This window comes from Bolinopsis microptera, chromosome 3, assembly GCF_026151205.1.
Source record: "Bolinopsis microptera isolate Bmic1 chromosome 3, MBARI_Bmic_1.0, whole genome shotgun sequence".
NCBI lineage: Eukaryota > Metazoa > Ctenophora > Tentaculata > Lobata > Bolinopsidae > Bolinopsis > Bolinopsis microptera.
In genome coordinates, this window is record NC_087074.1 from 510,386 (window position 1) to 531,590 (window position 21,205).

Genomic DNA, 21,205 nt, shown 5'->3' on the forward strand with positions numbered 1-21,205 from the left:
CAAACTATTTTCACAACTACAATTAAATACATTTATTGAGGTATGTGAAATGTACAAGTAGTGGAATCGTAAACAAGCTATAACGGTGGCTCTGACCAGACAAGGCCTCCAGACCAGTCACTGAAGACCTTTCTTCACTTCTCATCTAAATCTTTAAAGGGAGTCCGACCCACAAGTCGGAACCTCTCCGGTGGGTTAAATCTTTCTCAATTTTGTTTCGACATCTTTGGATCAACACATACTTTGGACAGCGTTCGGAATGGCTACTCCTATAAAGTTAATTTTAACTGAACTAACCTCTCCTCAGCTTGATAGTGTCTTATCCAAATTCCAGCTGACTGCTCCAGAGGGCTATGACGAGGATGGAAAGCGCAAACTTCTTCGCAGCAGCAAAGTCTTCACAAGAGGAATTGGTAACCATGATAATGATAACACTTTGGCAGTATTTGATAAAAAAGGTACATTTGTTGATTTCGAATCAGTAGATGGAACGGTAAAAGGAATTTTTGCTAAATCAGAATCGGGTAAGGTGATGTACCCATGTTCTGTTTGCTGTAAAGAGGTTACAAATAACTCGGATACATCAGGTCTTGGCATTGAATGCAGTGGATGTGGGTGGTATTTTCACACCAACTGCACAGAAAAGCCCATTAGTCTCAGCCTGTTTAAAGCACTTAGTGATTCTCCAACATACATTAAGGTGCTGTGCCCCCCGTGTAACTCAGTTTATGGTAGTGCTCTATCCAAGTTGAAGCGTGTGGAGCGTAAAGTGGATGCTATTACCGTGAAAGTTACCACTGTCGAGAAACAGTTAAAACAGGCAGCAAATAAAGGACCATTATACAGTGCAGCTGTTTCAAACGGTATCTCCAAACATAGTCCTATCCCACAAAAGGTCATGGAGGGTCTGAAATCGATTTCAAAAGCTAGACAGGACTCTGACGATGTTGAGCGACTCAAACGTACCAGAGTTGTTATCCGACCAGAAGATACTACCATAAGGACTAGTCGTGATATTCGTAAGGCTTTTAATCAGCATTACCAAGGCATGGTGATCAAACATTGTAGGTTAACGGCATCAGGTTCCATCACATTTGAATTTGAGGATGAAAACACAGCTAAAACTGTGCAGTCTAACTGGAAAACCAGTCATTTTGGTGGTAATAAAGGTATGAAAATACCAGGTGACTATAACACTGTTGCCATGGTTAAGCATGTGTATGATGATCACAACGAGGATGATATGAAGAAGGATATTATGCAGAATTACCCTGGTATAATCACTAAGTGTGAATTTCAACAGAAGAGGTCTGATAAATCATTCAATGGAATGATCAAACTAGAATTTTCATCACGAGAAGCAATGACAAAAGTTATAACAGACAAGATAAAGTTTTGCCATCAACGCTACATAGTTGAAGAGTACAAAAGAAAGTCTAGGGTAATCAAGTGCAATAAGTGCCAAGGTTGGGGACATATTCACCGATATTGTACCAAACCAGCTAAGTGCGGTAAATGTGCAGAAAACCATGAAAGCAATAGCTGTCCAATAACTAGTGGCTTCAAATGTGCACATTGCAAGGAAGATCATCAAGCAGGTTCTTTTGACTGTGCAGTGTACAAAGAGAAATTGGCTAAGTTCTCCCATGATGCATTATGATCAAAAATCATAACTCAATCGGAAATGCTGGAAATAACACTGTGCTTGGAAAATTCTGCACAATAAACATCTGTGGTCTATCTCAAAGAAGCAACATGATGCTAAGCAAGTATGCGTCTGATAACAACATTCTTCTTTTTGGTGTGCAGGAGACTGGTAGTAGCAGCCAGTGGAAATCACTAACCAACATGAAAACCTTTGAAGATACAAATAAGAATAGCAACAAAGGATGTGCAATTATTGTTAAACAAGAAGTCATGTTCACACAGCTTCCTGTTATCTCACATATTTCATCCAATATTGACTCGGTTTGGGGAATATTATCTTGGAACGGCAAGAGGTACATAATTGGGAACCTTTACCTGAAACTAGACTATCTATCAGGTGTCAAAGAGATGCTGGTAATGCTTGATAAGGCAAATGAACTGAGTAGGTTTTACAAATGTGCAGGTGTGATTGCTATGGGGGATTTTAATGCTCGTCATTATATTTGGAATGATACTGTGGTAAATAAGTACGGAAAATATATTGAAGAACATCTAGACTGGTCTAAGTTCTGTGTGCATGCATCTTCTTCAAGTACATTTTTGGCAAGGAATGGTAGCAGTCATATCGACTTTTTTATCACATCCACTCAACTTGATAAATATCTAGATCATCCAATTGCAGATCATTTTGCTAATTTGTACAGTGGGGCTCCCCTGAGAGGTCATGTCCCAATCTCAATCAATATCCAAGTACAACCTGTCGCAATCAGGTCAGAGAATGTTAAGAAGTATAACCTTAAATCAATGGACTGGTTCAACTGGACTAGAGACATAGAGCTTGACCTGGAAATTGAAAAAATTGACAGCTTAGCTACTGATGGGACTATCAAGGAACTGCTGGAGGCCATTAACACAGCTATTGATGTTTCCACAAAAGAAAACTGCCAAATGAAATGTGTCTCCAAACACAGCAAACCGTACTGGACCCCCAAGCTATCACTACTCTCTGAAAGACTCAGATTGGATCTCAAATCATATCTATCCAGAAATACTGACTCAGCCTTTGAAGCTCTGCAGGCTTCCAAGAAAGAATTTGAGGAAGCAAGAAAGCAGGCATGTCAGCAGTTTATTCTTCGAAAGACAAATGACCTTAACACTTCTCAGGCAAAAAAGTTCTGGAAGGAGTTTAATAAGCTTTTCAAACCCCCATCAGATCAGATGGTTGAAGCTCTTATATCGGACGATGGAACTATTCTTACAGGAAATGCTGACATTGAGAAAGAAATGTTTGAAACATTTTTCCAGGCTAAACACATCGAAAATAATATCGATAAATTCGATAATGCTTTCTTTCAGGATATAAACAAACTGTATGATGACATAAAATACAGAAACTTTCAACCCAGTGCAACTGAGGCAATGGCAGATAGGTTTACCAACAGCTCCACACTTTATTGCCCTGTTACACCATGGGAGGTCTCTGCTACTCTGAAAGGCATTCAATCAACAGCCGCCAGTTTTGATAACCACGAAGTGCATCAGTCTATGCTAAAGAAACTAGGTCCGATTGCAATTCATGCACTAAGCAAGCTTTTTACACTCTGCCTGCGAAATGGGCTCTGGCTGTGGAACGATTCTAAGATTGTGTTTCTCAAAAAAGACGGAAAGTCATCATACTCCCAAGCAGGTGCATACAGGCCCATTTCAATATCTTCATATGTAGGGAAACTGTTTGAACGAATCCTGGCACGACGACTTGATATATATCTTATGAAAGTGGGACTTACGGATGTAAATCAGGAAGGATTCTCAAAAGGCAAGAATACTATTAGATACCTCAATCGACTGACTGTTGGTATTAAAGGTGATATTATAAAGAAGCTTACGGTACTTTGCTTGTTTATCGACTTCGAAAAGGCATTTGATTCCGTCTGGAAAAAAGGTCTAATTGTTAAGCTCTGGAGAGCTGGTGTTCATGGCTGTTACCTAAAAACTATAGACAGTTTTCTATTTGGTCGCACAGTGTGCCTATTAATAAATGGATTCCTTGGCCCTGTTAGGGACTGCTTGGACTATGGGTTACCACAAGGATCTGTGCTGTCTCCTATTTTGTTCAAATTCTTCATTATGGATATTGAGGCAGTCTGTTCAGTGTACCAACAAATAAGTGTGTTAAAATTCGCTGATGATGGTACGGTGAAAGTGGTTGGTAGAGACTTGGAAGAGTGCCTTTTCTATCTCAACCTGGCTATGGACAGCATTGAATATTGGACCTCTTGTTGGCGCATGGTTATCAACTGCAACAAAAATAAGACTGAAATTATATGCTTCAACTGCTATGATCATGCTGGAGTCCCGACTTCATTCAACCTTGGAGGGAAAACAATTCAGTTAACGGATCAGACAAGGGTTCTTGGTGTCATTTTGGACAGTAAGTTAACCTACAAACAGCATAGCAAGCATGTACACAACAATCTAGTATATCGCTGGGTTTGTATGAGCCGTTATGCAAACAGAAACTGGGGCATGAACCAAGCAGTTATAGTGAGAGTGACCAAAACAATTCTGTTCTCGACCTTGTTTTATGGTTCTACCATATGGATGAACAATTCAAATATGTCAGACATAAACAAACTATGGTACAGAGTGTCTAAAGCTGCAGTTGGAGCTGTTTTCAACGTCCATGGGGCCATACTGGAAGTCATTCTGGGTGTGCCACCACTCCAAACTTTGGGAAGAATAATCTCGATCAAACACTACCTCAAGGTTCTCCATGACTCAAATGACATTCACTATGACTTTGTGAAAACTCAGCTAAATGAAAAGAACCCAACAGTGCTCTGTCATCTCCGAGAGGTGCAGAAGTTCCTACAATGGAAAGCAGAACATTTTAACACAGAAGTTCAGGCCTGTGACCTCGGTGAAATCAGCCACAGAAACCTGGACCACATTCTGCTACTATCCCCAAAGACTTACAAGTACACCAAGGGAATGATACAGCAGTTCACAGAGCTACTTTGGCAAGAAAGTCTACAAAACCTACTACTTATGGAAGGATGGTCTGATATTCCAAGAGTCTCCTGCAACCCCCTTCCCATCCCCTTTGGAGTGAGCCGCGAAGTGGAAGTATTGGTTATGAGTCTCATGTACAAGAACAATCTACTGAACTCGTTTCTCTTCAGAGTTGACAGAGCAGCGGCCTCTCCGCTGTGCATCTGTGGCTCGGATGAGCAAACAGCACTGCACCTACTATCAAGTTGTGAGCTTGTGGACACAAATCTACAATGTCAAGCGGAACGAATCATCACCCTGTGCAACAGTGGTAGGCCCATAGTCGATCTAGCAACTGAGCAGGGCTCCATCATACTAAACTGCTCAAGGGACGATATATTTATAAATGTGTGTGTTAAAATTGTAGAAAGCGAGGGGTTAAATCTTAAGCGGAAGATAAATCTTTCGAAAAGATAAGGCTTTATTATAGCATCTAATTTTGCTAATTTTGCTACTATTATGATAAAGGATTAAATACCAAGCATATTGAAGTGTAGTATAGTGTTATTGGACTATGTTTATCTGAAAACAATCACCTTTAAACTAAATATTGTTATATTAATAACAAGGGAATGAGTTTTTCTATTTGAGCTGTTCAGTTCACAGGAAAGCAGATATGGACTGCTTTAAAACTTTTATTTTGGATAAAGTTTGTTTCAGTAACCATTAAGAACCAGTGGCCTTTTGTAACTGCATCTTCAACCTCAGTTTCATTTTGAAACGTCAAGAGACTGGTAAAGTCAAATATTTTGTTACATAAACATTTTTATTAATTTTTGAAGGGTAGTAATTGTTTAGATCATAATTTTTATACGAAACTATTAATGTTTTTTAATAGCTGTTAGCAGGGTAAAATTTGTTAGGTGTGTTTCTATAAATTTCTCTATTGGAAATTAAGGTTTTTGATCTCTACTATTTATTGTTATTAAAATGCTCATTGTAGCCAGTTATTTTTAAAAGATTTTCATCATCAAATGATTTAATTGAGTGTATATATTGTTTAAATGACATAGTTTATTTTTTTTAATTAGCCTACACTATTGGTAATAGTATTTTTAAAAGTTTCAGGAAGAACAATTAGCAGAATTTGCATCCTAAACGATTACATCACTGAATGTTTGAATTAAAATGGTCAGTTTCAGAATTTAATTTCAAGGTGATACAAGATTCAATGAACTGATCTACCGATCATATAATATGACAAGTACACAGCAGAAAAATTCATTTATAAAAATAAGTACAAACAGTATATATACTATAAAGTAATTCAAGTGTTGCAATTGGCAGAGCACAATACAGAGGTAACAGATATTGTCCACTGCTACCAATCTCTACTATAATTCAGAGAATTGTTTTTGTAGAATGTATGTATGTACGACCGCCCACGTGCAAATCAGATGAGAAATAGGAATTTAGGTAACAACCAAAATGTTGTTGGTAGCAACGGTGTTTTAATGCACACATGCACGTGCAAAGATTGTTTTAACGTCATTTTGATCGGTTTTGTGGTAATTACGTTGTGTTTAAAGTATTTTATATTTAAATCGGCTGTATCTTCGGTTGAGATGGATATTTTTTGATGCGATTAAAACTTTCTTTCAAAGAATACTACTAGCTTCGTCCTTGTTACCACGGGCTTTCTAGTATTATATAATATGAAATATCAAAAATCAAATATATACACATCTACTCCATCATAGGGGCAGGGATGAGGTTATAAGTACATCAATGGTAATTGTCACGGTAAAAGTAAATTATTGATGGATGATCTTAAGGATCGTAATTTAGTTATGAAAACTTTAGTAAATTTAAATGAAATAAATGATATAGCTCGCTGTAGACAATGTCGCAAAATTCTCTGTGGTTTTTTTGCACAGTTTACGGTTTACCCCAGGCTATTGTGGGGACCCCAGGCTATTATGTTCATAAACATAGCCTGGCGCATTTGAACCCTTTCGGGAAAGCAGTTGCGTTTTTGAGATGTTACAAGCCAATAATCAAATTTTACTATTTAACTCAGCGCGGCTTTTGTAGCGTATAGGTTTATAACCTACCAGGACACGCGCCGATTTGAAACAAATATTTTACGAGTATCACCCGTTAACGTATACCATATACGTCACTTCTTCCCAATTGGTAGTCAGCGTGCACATGTTTTTTCCGAGGCTGCAATCGGTTATAAACGATGCTAGTAACGCGCACAGTAACTTCCAAAGAGCATCCGCACTTTTTTCAGGGCGATGGAGGTTGTAATTTACTCAGCTCATCAATAATTTAGTATAGTCAATAGTGAAACAAATTTTTAGTGAAACAAATTTAAAATTATATCCTTTATTTTATAATCATAATATAATAATATTTATAAGCCTCCGTTTTGAAAGTTTTAAATTTTAATATAGTCACATTTCTATTTAAAATTAAATTTAATGTATAAGTCAATAACTGGCCGCCAAAGCCGCGCATTCATGAAAACAGGATTAACTTGGTCATAATTATACGACAAATAGAAATTTAAAACTATCCGTGGTTTTTAAAGTAAATTATAATCTTACCTAAATCCAAAGCCAGCTTTGTAAAATTTACTATTAGATCATAATAGTATCACGTGGTGACCCCCACTGTCGCTTCACTACCCCTGTAGAGTTTCGACGATACAGGGGGAGCCGCGCACTCGTGCGCGGCGGGTCATACAACGTAGGACAAGATCATAATATATTGTCAATTCTAAATGTTTACAATGCAACATTTCATTAATCTTATGCGGCGCGGCTCAAGCCACGCACGCACATATTATTTTATACTTTTTGCTTTCTAATAAATATCGTGTCAATGTGTACGTCTAAATGTTCATGTTTTGTGTAAACCGAATTCAATTGAGATTAGCAACAAGGATAATGACCCAAGTGCCTGTACGGCTTTTTCGGACCCCTGTGGACCACTACTCTTGAAATCGCTCTACAACTATTGAACATTTATAACTGTTATATAATATATAACGTCATTTCACAATTATTATCATTAATCTACAACATACAATCTAACTGTCTTGCTGAGGGGGAGGAGTAAACGCTTCACATTAAAATACTTACAACATACAAAATCTAAAACCATCAACACGGTTAGTTAATATCATGGACAATTTGGTATACATCTATTTCGTTGTAATATCTTCACATTTGCTTTATCTTACTACTATAATGAAATACAGTAGGATACATGTTTCGAGAAAGAAAGGTTGGTCCGATTATTAACAAAAGTCCATCAGGGACTCCGTGGAGTCGAAAAAGGTACACGGCCGCTGTCTGGTGCTGCTAGGCATTTACTGATCAAGATGTTTTATTGTATTGTTTGTTTGGGGACCGGTTTTTGGTACACCGGCCAATGTTTACAAAATCATATGATACATAACAATATAATTGTATTTAATATACGTGAATATTATAATAGAAATGAAATCTTAAATTTCTATTTATTCCCTGAAATTGTTACTAAGTTTTAGATTAGATTAGATTAAGAATAATGACATAAACATCATCACTGTTTGACATTTCTTCATCATAAACATCATCACTAGTTTTAAACATTCTTTCTGGTTTCCTCATTATCAGAACTGTGAACATTTCACAGACAAATTCTATAACTAAAATAATTGTCATAATTTATTTACATTTAGTAGAAATTAAATTAGTAAGTTATTTAAAAAGTTTAAGCTTAAATAATAAAATATGAGCCACAGTTCATGCTGCCTAAATCTCCTCACAAAATACTGCATCGTAAAAAAACTCGTTAAAAACGGTTTATAGAATACAACGGCCACCACTTACACCAAATTAAAATACATACTATGTAAAAACTACACTGTATCACCACGTAGATAACGAAAGTGAACATAATAATAATAATAATATTTATTATTTGTATAATTTGTGATTGTTTCTCCCGGTTTTCTTCCCTTGCGTAGCAAGCCCTGTCTCTTGTAAAAACAACCTCGAAAGATTTGTAGATACACATAGTCTCTACACCTTTACCCTCTGGTCCCTAGGGTCAGCTGATCCCGGGCCAGAGGAAAACTACCGACTGCCAAGGTTTGACGCCTAGGCAGTCGAGACCTCTTATTGAGACCCTTTATGATAATAATTTGTGTTTAGTGTTTAGTATTTTGTATATTGTATTTATTGTGGTAAATTGTGGTTCAGATTTCGGTATTAGTAATTATAGGTGTTTGCTGAATTACTGTAATATACACTCTGTTGCCAGCTCTTGTGTGTCCCATCTCTTGCCCTGCAAGCCCTGTTTCTTGTCTATACAACAAATTATAATTGTGTAATAAACATTTATTGTAGCGTAGGATTGTTTGAATTTCTATTTGCTAATTCATATAATATACACTTTATGATTGTTTCGCCCATTTTTCTTCCCTTGCATTGCAAGCCCTGTCTCTTGTAAAAACATCCACTTTTGTAGATACACACAGTCTCTACGTCTTTATCCTCTGGTCCCTAGGGTCAGCTGACTCCGGGCCAGAGGAAAATTACCGATTGCCAAGGTTTGATGCCTAGGCAGTCGAGACCTCTTATTGAGACCCGATATAATAATAATAAATTAATGTTATTTTTATACAGCACCAAAAGGTTAAGCACGGAAGTGGAACAAGAAACTGTTCAGAAAACAGGCGATAAAAACTGTAAAATATAATAATCAATAACGTAACTAAATAAGGCAGATGCACCTAACAAGCAGATATCCAAGAAGGGTTAGCAGGTTTTCTAACAGAGGACTAGAGGAAAGGATAATGACTACAAGAAATCGCAGTATGAAACTCAACAGCCTAACAAATTTAAAAATCAGGTTTATAAAAATATAATTCCCTGATACGGTATATTAAAAATTCTATAAAAACTCAATAAAAATTCCTTAAAAAAATCCATAGAAATTCTATAGACTCCAAATATACAAACAATCTGAAGTTTCCAATATACAATAAAAATTGATTGAAGAAGTTTACTGCAGAACAGTAACTGATGATAAAGATTATATCTGAAAATCCAATACAGTCATACCAAACAATCTGGGCAACATAAAAGTAGAGACAGTAAAAAAGAGAAGAAAAAGATGCTCTAGTACTTGAGACAAAATACAAAGAATAAGGTAGCTTTCTCCCGGGTGCCAACCCAAAAAGTGTTGGTGTCCCAGGATAGAGCCTCCTTTTCCGACCTACACTACAATTTTGTTGGCAGACACAGTGAAACGCAAAAAAAAGATTATTATCTTAAATGTTGCCCAAAAATCCTTGAAAACTAATAGCCTAAAATAATTTAATTTAAAGCGTGAAATTGACCTGCTATAAGATAAACATTTTAATTAAATTTTAACCTTCAATAAAGGATTAGTTACTCAGTACAAATCAAAGGACTTTCTAAACAGGTGAGCTTTAAGTTTTCCCTTAAAGTCCTTGATGTTTACACATTTCGTATATAACATATTAAAGTTCATAAATTCTGATAACAAGTCAGTGTACTTGTAGATAAGGCTCTAGTTCTCATTTTATTGTCTCTGATAAAATAACGCTTGCTATTGTCCTGCTTTATTAGTTCTTTCATCTGTTTGACAAGTCCACTGTGTAGTATTCTCTGCTCCCTTGTCCTATCCGGTGCAAGATAAACTGACTTAAAATCATCATTTGTTTTAAGTTTGTGTGCATTCCTTAGTATAATGTCCACATCGCTAGAGCTTTGTAACTGAACTTTGACTGGTCGCGTTTTCTCAGGAACTTTCTTCCCAATCCTGCATATCTCATCCGTGTCAGGAAAATGACAGCCGGCAAAAACTGACTTGAAAAAGTCCGGGAGAGGGTCCATCTCTAATACGTCCTCCCACTCCCCTTCTTCCGTCTCCTTCAAACCGTAGATAATAAAGTTTCTCGACTCTTTCTTCTTCTTTATTCACTGATTGCACGGCTTCTTTCACAGTTTTTGTTGTCAGCTGATAGTTTTGGACGCTGTTCTTCTTGACGACATCTGCCCAACTTTTCATTTCATTCTTTACAGTTTTCTGCACCGATTCGATCTGATTCTGCTGTCTGTTTATCAGCTGCTTTTGCATGTCTATCTGTTCTGTTTTCATCTCATCTATCTTGCTGGCTGCAGACCTGCATAGCTTCATATTGCTGTCCATTAAATTTACTATGCTGCTGAGGAAATTTACAAGCGGACCCTTAAGCAGTTTTTGTAGAACACCCTGGTTGATATCAGAGAAGGACGAGACATTCACGGCTTTCATGAGCTTTCCAATCTCCGATTGCATATCCTTTTCCACTGTGTGTAGTAAGTCCACAGAGAAATTCATCAGGTTAGCGTGGTGTGTAACACTTGCAGATAACGACTGCTGATAACAAGCTAAAAACGATACAAATGCTAAAAGTGGTTTACTGCGAACTGATCCAGAACTGATGATTCTATTGTTCGTGACTAATCAAGTTCTAAGTGGAGGTATAAAGTGCTGCTTAAGATACTTCGTCATCTCATGTCCAGTATAATGATTAAGATAGTATACAATACAGTTTCAGTAGTTGACCCATACAGTTAAGTCCGTCATAACTCACAATCGTTTAATCATCTGTCAAATGTCAAAGTCGTTGTGTGTTTATTCGCTGAGATAGCAGTAAGATAAGTTGTTATGCGCGCGCGCGTTTAATACCGTCGACGTGAAATGTGACAATGAAAACGCAACAGAATTATTATTTTCGCGCGTTACGTAGAGTTTACTAGTGTGTAATACTGGTTAACACTGGTGTACACTGAGTGTAAGTCGCTAAGTTTCATATACGAGCCGTTGAATATTTCCAATTTTGATTGTATCGTGAGCATGATTAATTGATATATCACACACTACGATTCAATGAAACAATAAGTTTCATAGGAAGGTTTATTGACATATTATTACACACTGCACTAATAAATTAAAATACACCCACAAAAAAATAATAAGAACAAAACAACAGCACTAATCAAATACGGTCATATAAATAATGTTTAAGGCTACCTTTGAAACTGTCTACATCGCGTAGTGAACGTATCTCCCAGGGAGGTGAATTCCATGCAGTTGGTGAGTAGTTGGTGAAACGACGTAGACCAATTCTACTATTTGTAGTTTTAGGAGTCTTTAACCTGTAGCAATTTTTCTTACCTTCTTAACTGAAGTTTATTATAATCGCATAACCCTCTCTGAATTTAACTTAGCTTTAAAAGATTCGAGGTTTTTACCTAATGGCAGAGTGGTAAGCACTGAAAAATATTAAACTCACTGAACTGTCAGTCTTTCTTCGATTTCATAAACTATAGTTAGGCATTCTTTTTTGGTGGGAATTACTTTGAATCACTCTTTCTGTACGCCTATCATATATCGTGAAACAAGGCTCAAGCTGTACAGGCTGTTGGGCCCTTATCATTGCTGCTAGTCATAAATGGGATCAACTTACACTGAAAACTGAACGTAAGAATCATAATACTAACTATATTATATTATACTAGTGGGAAAGTTTACGACTTGTAATTTTATGAAAATTTTACGAAAAAAACGCTTAATCACGTGACTTTTTAAACACGTCCTCTAGGTGGCTCTGAATGACTATTCGAAATCATAAGGCTATAATCTGATCTCAACCCTAACCCTAACCCAATCCCAAACTGAAGCATATATGCTGAAACCCTAACGAGAAATTAGACCAACTTCCTCACATGGTCATATCACGTGATCGAGACAGTTTTTCGACAATAGCGAAAAAGAGGGAGTGGCGTGCCACACCCACTGTAATTAATTGAATTTGACGAAACTTTCAGGAAATCTAAGTTTGACCCATATCTATAATCTCTGAAATTTTTGTGCAATTCTAAGAAGAATTATGTGAGTTATTTTAGGGTTGCGTGTTGTATCACGTTGTGACCCCCACGGTCGTTTCACTATAGTGACAATACAGGGCCGGGGGAGCCGCGCACTTCGTGCGCGGCGGGTCATACAACGTATGACAAGTTGCGTGTGGGCAGTTACTTCTGGGCCACCCTGTATGTTGCAATTAGATAGCAATAATAAATGAATTTAACCATTTGGCAGCTGAAATTTAGATATTTCCAATCAATTTAAAAGAACATGGAGTTGTTTGCTTTTTATTTCAATTGGTTTATAATTGTTTGATAAAGGTTTTGGCTCAGGTCGCGGTTGCATGTGGTCAGAAATTAAATTGCTATTATTTTTCTCGTTAAAAAACTGCAACTGTCAACAGCTTTTTATGATTTTCATGATGTTATCATATTATTTTATTGTAAATAAAGGATACAATTTAACATATTTTATTTCAAAAAAACATGATACTTAATTTGCATAATATTTTGTTCTTTCTAACAATAGCCAATGCTTTAAATCAGGCTGATGGTAATATGAGCAAGTACACAGCATTGAGCAGGGCTCAGCTCAGTTTTGAATATCTGCACACCAACAGGTTTGACAGCTATTCCATTATTGATTATTCATTACTTTCATTGAAATACATATGTAGCATATCTGATCCGTCTTTCTGATTATTAATGAACTTTTTCTAAACTTGCACTCCTGGTAATTGCGTTCCATGACTGGGGATGAGCGTAACATCATTTTCAAAATATAATCATTTGAATTATACACTAGTCAAAATTATACAACCAGTTAAAAAATACTGACTGAATAGTTATAAATAGATGCAATTTTCAGCACAATACAACTCATGAATTCCTCTTTCAGCACAACTCATGAATTCCTGTTTGGGGCCCTAGCAGAGCTTCTCGACAACTCAAGGGATGCTGCAGCCACAAAAGTCAACATTTTCACAGTCCAAAGAGAAGACCTCCGAGGAGGATGCATGCTATGTTTTCTAGATGATGGTGACGGTATGGAACCAGATGAAGTATCATCAGTTATGAGATTTGGGTCGTCTTGTAAGAAATCTGGGGAGTCAAACATGATTGGACAGTATGGTAATGGCCTCAAATCTGGCTCCATGAGGATAGGGAAGGATTTTGTTTTGTTTACAAAAAAAGAAAATACAATGAGTTGTCTGATGCTGTCAAGGACTTTTCACGAAACAGAGAATTTGAACGAGGTTATAGTGCCCATGCCAAGTTGGAACAGACAAACCAGACTCCCACTTCCTGCTCATGATGACGACAGGGAAAAGCATTCCATTGTTAGTTTTTTTTCAGAACATTTCATACATATTTATTGTGTGATTGTTTTCAATTTTCTATAGCATCATTTAAAAATCACAGTTTTACAAGGTGTAGCAATCTGGTTATTTCAGTTTTATTGTCAAAGGTTCGGGTAATTTAATTTCAATTAATTAATTAGATTTTAATCCCCAGGAGCTGGATTTAATACTTAAGTACTCTCCATTCAACACGAAGAAACAGCTGTTTGAACAGTTTGATAAGATTGACAGTGATACAGGGACATTGGTGGTGGTTTACAACCTAAAAACACTAGATGATGGGGAACCTGAAATCGATGTATGCTCTCATATCAAATAATATATTTCACTTTCTCATATCATATAATATATTTCACTTTCCAAAACGAATGTTGTCTGTTCGTATAATTTGTCAAATTTATCTCCAATTTTAGCTTAAGCTGCACCTGCAGACAACCCCGTATTTTTTATTTTAGTTCCTCTTAAACCCAAATCTGATGACCTCATAACAGTTAAAATAACAGGTAAAATGATTTTTCAGATCTACACAGATCCGCAAGATATACTGTTGACACAGATGGACTACGAGAAAGAGTATGAAGATGAACGGGAGCACTTCACCATCCCAGAGAAGAAGTCTTTTCGTGCTTACACGGCAGTTCTTTACCAAGAGCCCAGGATGCGCATCTATGTGCAGAATTCTAAAGTCAGAACTAAACGACTGGAAACTCTAACTCATTTAACAAAGTAAGATTTTCATCTTGAATTATAAATATTACACGTATTATAATACTTTACAAGCCACTATAGGGGATGTGTACTACAAATAGGACTTAGTTCTAAAAGTATAGATTTACTATTACTTACTACTAGTACTACTTTATCTAGCTCGTACTTTCCAATTTCCGTGATCTCTGTTTCATTTTTGTGTCCATTGTTATTATTTTAAAGTTAAATTGATTTTTTCAGACAGATTTTCATTTTCAGACAGTACGAGTATTCCTCAGCTCGGTTCAAAGCTCGATCAGAAAAAGAAACATTTGAAGCAGAAAACCGTTGCAAGCTGGCAGAAGAACGGGCACGAGAAGCTGAATCAGATGCGCGGAGCGTAGAGAGACGTCTAGGAGAGGGGGGGTCTAAGGAGGAGAGGATGGAGATGAGGATAGCTCAGAGACATGCTATAGAGTGTAGGAGGGACTGTGAGGTTCTCAAGAAACTAGCTGAGAGAAAACGAAAGTACGTTGGATAGCCTAGTTGCCATAGTAACTAGTAGTGTAGCCTAGTTGCCATAGTAACTAGTAGTGTAGCCTAGTTGGGTCATTCAGTGCATCTCACACTTTATTCTTATCATGACACAATATTCCTGGTTACTGTCATCAATTTCTTCAATTTCTTCGTCGTCATGGGAAACAGTTTTTATCTTTTCTGAACCATTACGTCAAAATATATAAATTTTAACTGATATTGGCCTCCCCAGATCATTGAAAGAACCAAAGACCCTCAGATTCACATTCGGTCTGAACATCCAAAACAGGAAATGTTTCGGAATGTTTGTTTACAACTGCAGTCGCCTGATAAAGATGTACGAGCGCGTGGGACCTCAGCTAGAGGGAGGCAGTTCGGGTGTGGGGGTCATTGGTGTTGTTAATGTTCCTTATTTAGTACTGGAACCTACGCATAATAAGCAGGACTTTGCTGACGCTAAGGTTTGTTAGTAGGCGCTGTCTTAGGAGTTTTATAATTGGTGCTTTCGTATCATGAGAGCTTTAAATGGGATCACTTCTATTACTTTTGAAAGATTTGCTGTCGACTTAAAATACAGTAGTACCTTGATTTGGGCTAATGTTAATAAAGTTTCGATGTGTTATCAATATATTAAAGACAGACTTGTTACAGGAGTACAGGCATCTGTTGCGAGCCCTAGGAGAGCACCTCCATCACTACTGGCAGGTGTGTGGAGTAGTAGACCCCCGTACAGGATCTGGTGTCAGGAACTTCTGGGCTGAGTTCGGATACTTCACCAATAAGTGGACTGAGGAACCCAGTCAGGAACCGAAATATATGAAGAAACGACTCATGAAGACTAACCAGTGGATGCAATGCGGTGAATAACCAGCTTATATATAGTAGTGAACTACCCTCCCTGCTACTGGAGTAGTAGTGTTGAAAGTATTAACCAGCTCCGTGCTGAAAGGATAAAACTTTCGTTCTTGTTAGCTCTCTTTATATAAATTAACCAAAAAGTAACCGATTAGTAACCGAATTATTTGTCACGTAGATCGGTGTCTAAAGTGGAGAGTACTGCCGTTTTCTCACGCTAATTACAAAGTCAACGAGAGCCTAAGTGACGAATGGACTTGTCATCAAAACCCTGATGTCAACTATAACAAGTAAGCCTCAAATATCCTCTTCATGTTTACAGTTTAGGGGATACGCACTTTAATCAGTGTATAGTGGTGTGTAGTGGTATAATCTCTGTCTTTAGGATCTGTCATAGACTTTGATCTTTTATTATACCTTGATTTGGGTCCAGTAGATTGTGTAGACTTATAAAAGTAATTACTCTCTCAGGTGTATGATAGCAGAACAGCAGATAAAGATTCCCTCAGCCAGTATTGCACAAAAACCTTTCGAGGATAAAACTCCAAAAAAAGCAATAGAGGCACCTCGTGATCGGAAGAAGAGTGGGGAAGAAAGGAGGAAATCTGCTGCTGATGATATCATCGCTAGACGTGTTAGTATTCCACCACAATTATAATAATAATAATAACAATAAATTGAAGTTTAATAACACCGCTATTAAGATAAAACTTACACTCAGCAGTGTTTAAACTACTCATCCCAGAAAATGATATGAATACTAAGTTAAGAAAAGTAACTGCTTGAAAATATATCGTCAATACTAAAGCCAGAAAATGGTACTTAAACATATTATGCAAAGATCAAACACCAGATAAGACAAAAATAGTTATCGATAAAGTTTTTCAATTTCATCTAGGGACAGTTTAAAAAGGTAGGTTATACTATTTAATCGAAAGGATTTCGGATAGAAATATTCTAAGTATAAATTTATCTCTTACCGTACTAACCATCGACTTAGACCCTACCTCATGGTATTTACATTTTCTTATTTTTCAGAGTTCTAAGAGGAGTGTATCCCCTATAGTAATGTCCAGAACCCCGGAGACAGCTAAGAAGAGCTCCTCTAAACTTGTCTCTAAATCCACACCTAAACCCCCAAAAGCAGTCGTATCAGAGAAAAAGTCAGATAATGTGAAGGAGAACAGCTCGAGGATTCCTTCAAAAAGGAACGCAGTGGAACCTCCCGGGTTTGACCGGGTAATTTACTGTCTTCTTGTTGTTCTGTTTTAACTTTGTGTTTGCAGGAATAATTTTACTTTGTTATCTCTGACTTTGCTAGTTGGCCTCTCGTTACTAAAACTCGTCTGTTTCTCCATGGCACAAAGTTAAAGCTTAATCAGTATTATAATAAGTAGTTGAAATCACTGAACAATGTTTCTATCTGGAGTAGGAAGAGTACAAACGATTAAAAGAGAAATACAAAAAGAAGGCTGCTGCTGCGGTTGAAGACGAGGAGGAGAGTGAGGAAGAGGAAGAGAAACCTACAGTAAAGAAGAATGGTATTCTCGGAAGTAAAAGGGTATGAATTATTCAGATCCTTTATTCAAGATGTAGTCTTCAGGTTAACTAAAATCAATTTATCAGTTAGTCTGTGCTTATGGCCCCTACTAAGAAAACTTGCGGTATTCGTTTTTATTGCCGAAATCTTTTGTGAAGAGAGTCTATCATTTCAGAGTATAACCCCTCAAAAAAGTACAGAACTGCCGAACAAGAAACCGAAAGAGAACAAACCCAACAACCACCATGCCGATATCGCTAGTCCAAACAAGAATAACAACATCGAGAAAGGTATGCTATGGAATTTATTCGCATTATATATTAACTAAATTCTGAAATGTCGATTCTTTATTTAACATCGCTTTATACAAGGTTTCTGTAACCTTTATCAGAATTCAGGACGCTCAGAAATGACACAGTTCATATCTAGTTCCCGATGATTATATTACCAGAAATATGCGCATAACTCATAAATATGCGTGCATCTCGCCCTAATTGGAGCATTTAAGTAGATAAAATTAAAATACTACTCAATTTATACAAGAATCCTCAGTTGAAGCTCCCCGAGAGGTGGTGAACCTTAAGAAAATACAAGATAAATTAGCGGAGAGTTTGCGGCTGTGTTTACATTACTTCTCCCCTCCCTCCTGGCCAACTAAAAAGGAGGATCTTATTAACCTGGACCTAGATAAACTCCTAGACTTTCCTTTGGTTAGTTAATTAGTTGAACCATTACAATGCCCAGTTAAATTTACCGAGTTAAATTTACTGGTTTTTATGTTTTACAATTTACACGATAAACTCCAATCTAATCTCTAACATTGGTTTTTATTATTTCCTATTCAACAGAATAAGTTTTTCGACACATACGAAGTGAATCTAACAGAACTGATAGCACAGTATCAGCAACACGCTTCAGACGCAGAGAAAAGGGCCGAGACAACCGAAACTAAACTAGCTAATCTTAGAAAACTTGTCATGCAGCTTCTAAAACCTTCTCTTAATTTCGTGAGTTAAATAAGGTTTAAGTTATGATTGGGTTAAATATCTGAGTCTTTTGCTTTTTAATATACGGAAATTTACTGATTCAAAGATAGCTGAACCAGGAAAAGTATTAAGATTAAATTTGTTATCATTGTACAGGACACAGAAACAGACTGTAATACAGACGAGATAGGAGACAATGTAGACGAGATCCTAGCAGCGGTGGTAAAAGAGAGCACCAAGAGTAGTCAGCCAAGTGATGTCACTTCGTGACGTCACACCCTCTCCCACGTGACGTCATACCAACGTTCACGTGACGTCATACTACCTCTTACAAATGAGACTTGATTGAAGGAGTTAATTTAAAGTGTGTTTCTCAGAGCAGTGTGTTGCTTCGCGGCTTCGTTAAAAGATTAAATAATGGAAAATAAGAATTCTTCTCCAGCTCTCAGATCTAATACACTACACAGCAATTCTCTGAGATGCGTGAAAAATATGAACATTGTTTAATTTGTTTGTTTTCCCGTAAACATAATTGCAAAATTGTTGATTTGCACTTTAAAAAGCATTAATCGTTTTCCATTCAAATCGTGTACTTCGTTCTCATGTTTTTATAACTTCAGTGATCTGAATTGGAAACTACACAATAAGTACACAAGCATTACATATTTTGAGGTTAATATATAGAATAATAGACAATATATTATAGTTCAATGTAGTAAGAGTACGATTACAATATATTATAGTTCAATGTAGTAAGAGTACGATTAGAGCACCATGTTTACAGAACTTACCAATATCTGGTTTTTTGTTTTTTTATTAATTTGTGTGACATAGCTTAAATTAAAAACTAGCATTACTTATATTCTAATGATAATAATGAAGCAGTCTTCAATCTTCATCCACCGTATATAGTAAGAAGTACAGTTTGCATATAAAACACTTTTCGCTATTTGAAGTTTATTTCTTTCACAGAATAAGAAAATTGAATGTTGAACGTTGGTAATCTAGCTATATAAGTTATGACGCAGCGCCGAGCATTGCGCGCACAATAAAATAATTAACTTATTAACGAGGTGTAAGCTTGCACAAGAATATTATTTCCACCAGGAGAAGCTCATTATGATACACCCGAGAAAATTTGGTTTTCGATGGAAGTTTAGAATTTGTTTAGATGTCACACGTAGGATCTAACATTTTACTCTTGCTTTATGTTGTCATTAATTATTTTAATTTTACTGCTATTTTGAAGACATCTATTCTTGAGTATTTCCTTACGTAGCCAACGTACGCGTTATATGGGGGGGGGGGGGGGGGGCATGATACCCCCGTTTTATATTACCAGCTAGAACTTAATACTTATGCATGTGGTATTTTGCGATTCAGAATACGATTCAAAAATTTATAAAAATTAGATTAGATTTGATTACGCATGAAATTGAACCAATTATGCATTATATATCTCAAACTTACACTATAAATACTATTAGGTTGTAAAAAACAAGAAGACAAAGAAAATGCCTCCCAGAAGGAAAAAGAAAAGGCCCGCAAAGGTCATAGACCTCGAAACAGTGAATGAAACTGAAAACTCAAGTGAAACATCTCCTATTGAGACTATACCACCAGTTGAAGACAGTGAAACTGTAAAACCCACTACAAAGAAGAAAAAAGGGAAGAAAAACAAGAAAACCGCTGTATCGCCCGATGATTCAGTAGTAGAACCAGTATGTCCCCCTGAAAGTGAAGAAGAAGCTAAATCAGCACCTCAAAAAAGCTCTGTCAGAAAGCGACCTACTGCAGCAGACCTTATAATATCAGAAGACCCCTCACCAGTTCCTGAAGTAAGCTCTGTCTCAGAAACCCTAGATATGAGCAGCGAGTCTTCTTCTAAAGTCTCAAGACGGGCTGCAGCGGTCGATTTTATGGACGAATCGACCCTGGTCCCTGCCAAAACGAGAAAATCCCCGAATACCAAGGCTGCGCTTCCAAAAGAGGAGGTGGTTAAAGCACATTCCTCTGAAACCGTGTCTCCAAACGAGAATGAGGAGATGACTGCGGAGGAGGAGGGGGATGGTATTGGAGGTGGCCTCGAGTTTCTAGGTTATCCTAACTTTGATGCTTACTCCAACTCTCTTCTGCCTGCAGGTTTGGAGAATTGTTTGTGGAGAATCGATAAATTTATTTTTGGTCTGTTATTTGATTCTTATTCTTATCCTAATTGTGAAAAAATATTAAAGTATTATTCAGTGCCATTTCTTGAAAAAAATATATAAGTCACATATTGATTTCCTGGATAGTGGTTCAGTTCCTGAAGGTAACGAAACAGTTACCCAGCACAAAAGATGAGTACGATTTCTTCCTTTCTTACCCTTCCTTCATGGCGTTCAGTAAAAATCAGGGTCAAAGAGTCCTTCAACTCATTGGCAAGGTAATATATATTCAAATATTAACCTGTTTTTTATTGATACTGAGATACTGTGTGATCTTCCGCTATCAATATGATGCTGCTATCAATCATATGGATTTTCATAAAGTCTCTATCCAGTAATGTTCTATGCCAATAATTAATCATAACTCCTCCCCGCTATGCTAATTAAGCACTAATTAAGAACTTTATGTATTATGCTGATTTAATAGGACCCTCTCCAGATATTCAAACACCACCACGTG

At 36.9% G+C, this 21,205-nt stretch overlaps 2 protein-coding genes across 2 annotated transcripts in view; both read left to right on the forward strand.

The window, feature by feature from the left end:
• Window positions 1-20,107, forward strand: LOC134813004 (ATPase MORC2A-like). Its single transcript, XM_063820661.1, has 16 exons — window positions 1-40; window positions 13,119-13,192; window positions 13,471-13,912; window positions 14,088-14,231; window positions 14,454-14,659; window positions 14,900-15,148; window positions 15,390-15,618; window positions 15,809-16,016; window positions 16,191-16,302; window positions 16,484-16,646; window positions 17,051-17,251; window positions 17,445-17,573; window positions 17,728-17,842; window positions 18,105-18,262; window positions 18,401-18,559; window positions 18,695-20,107. Exons 2-16 carry the CDS (start codon window positions 13,131-13,133, stop codon window positions 18,806-18,808), a joined length of 2,691 nt encoding a protein of 896 aa, XP_063676731.1. The 5' UTR covers window positions 1-40; window positions 13,119-13,130; the 3' UTR covers window positions 18,809-20,107.
• LOC134813003 (exosome complex component 10-like) overlaps window positions 20,014-21,205 on the forward strand; it is a 9,930-nt gene continuing 8,738 nt past the window's right edge. The window contains exons 1-2 of the mRNA XM_063820660.1: window positions 20,014-20,680; window positions 20,833-20,963. Coding sequence (XP_063676730.1) covers window positions 20,053-20,680; window positions 20,833-20,963 — 759 coding nt within the window. The 5' untranslated portion in view covers window positions 20,014-20,052. The remainder of the gene's footprint in view (window positions 20,681-20,832; window positions 20,964-21,205) is intronic.

What these genes read in the sequence shown, in the direction of transcription:
- LOC134813004 (XM_063820661.1), top strand. Translation starts at nt 13,131, where the DNA reads ATGAGCAAGTACACAGCATTGAGCAGGGCTCAGCTCAGTTTTGAATAT. An exon ending in CTAGCTGAGAGAAAACGAAA is followed by an intron (nt 15,149 to 15,389) that starts GTACGTTGGATA and finishes TGGCCTCCCCAG; the next exon opens with ATCATTGAAAGAACCAAAGA. An exon ending in TAACCAGTGGATGCAATGCG is followed by an intron (nt 16,017 to 16,190) that starts GTGAATAACCAG and finishes TTTGTCACGTAG; the next exon opens with ATCGGTGTCTAAAGTGGAGA.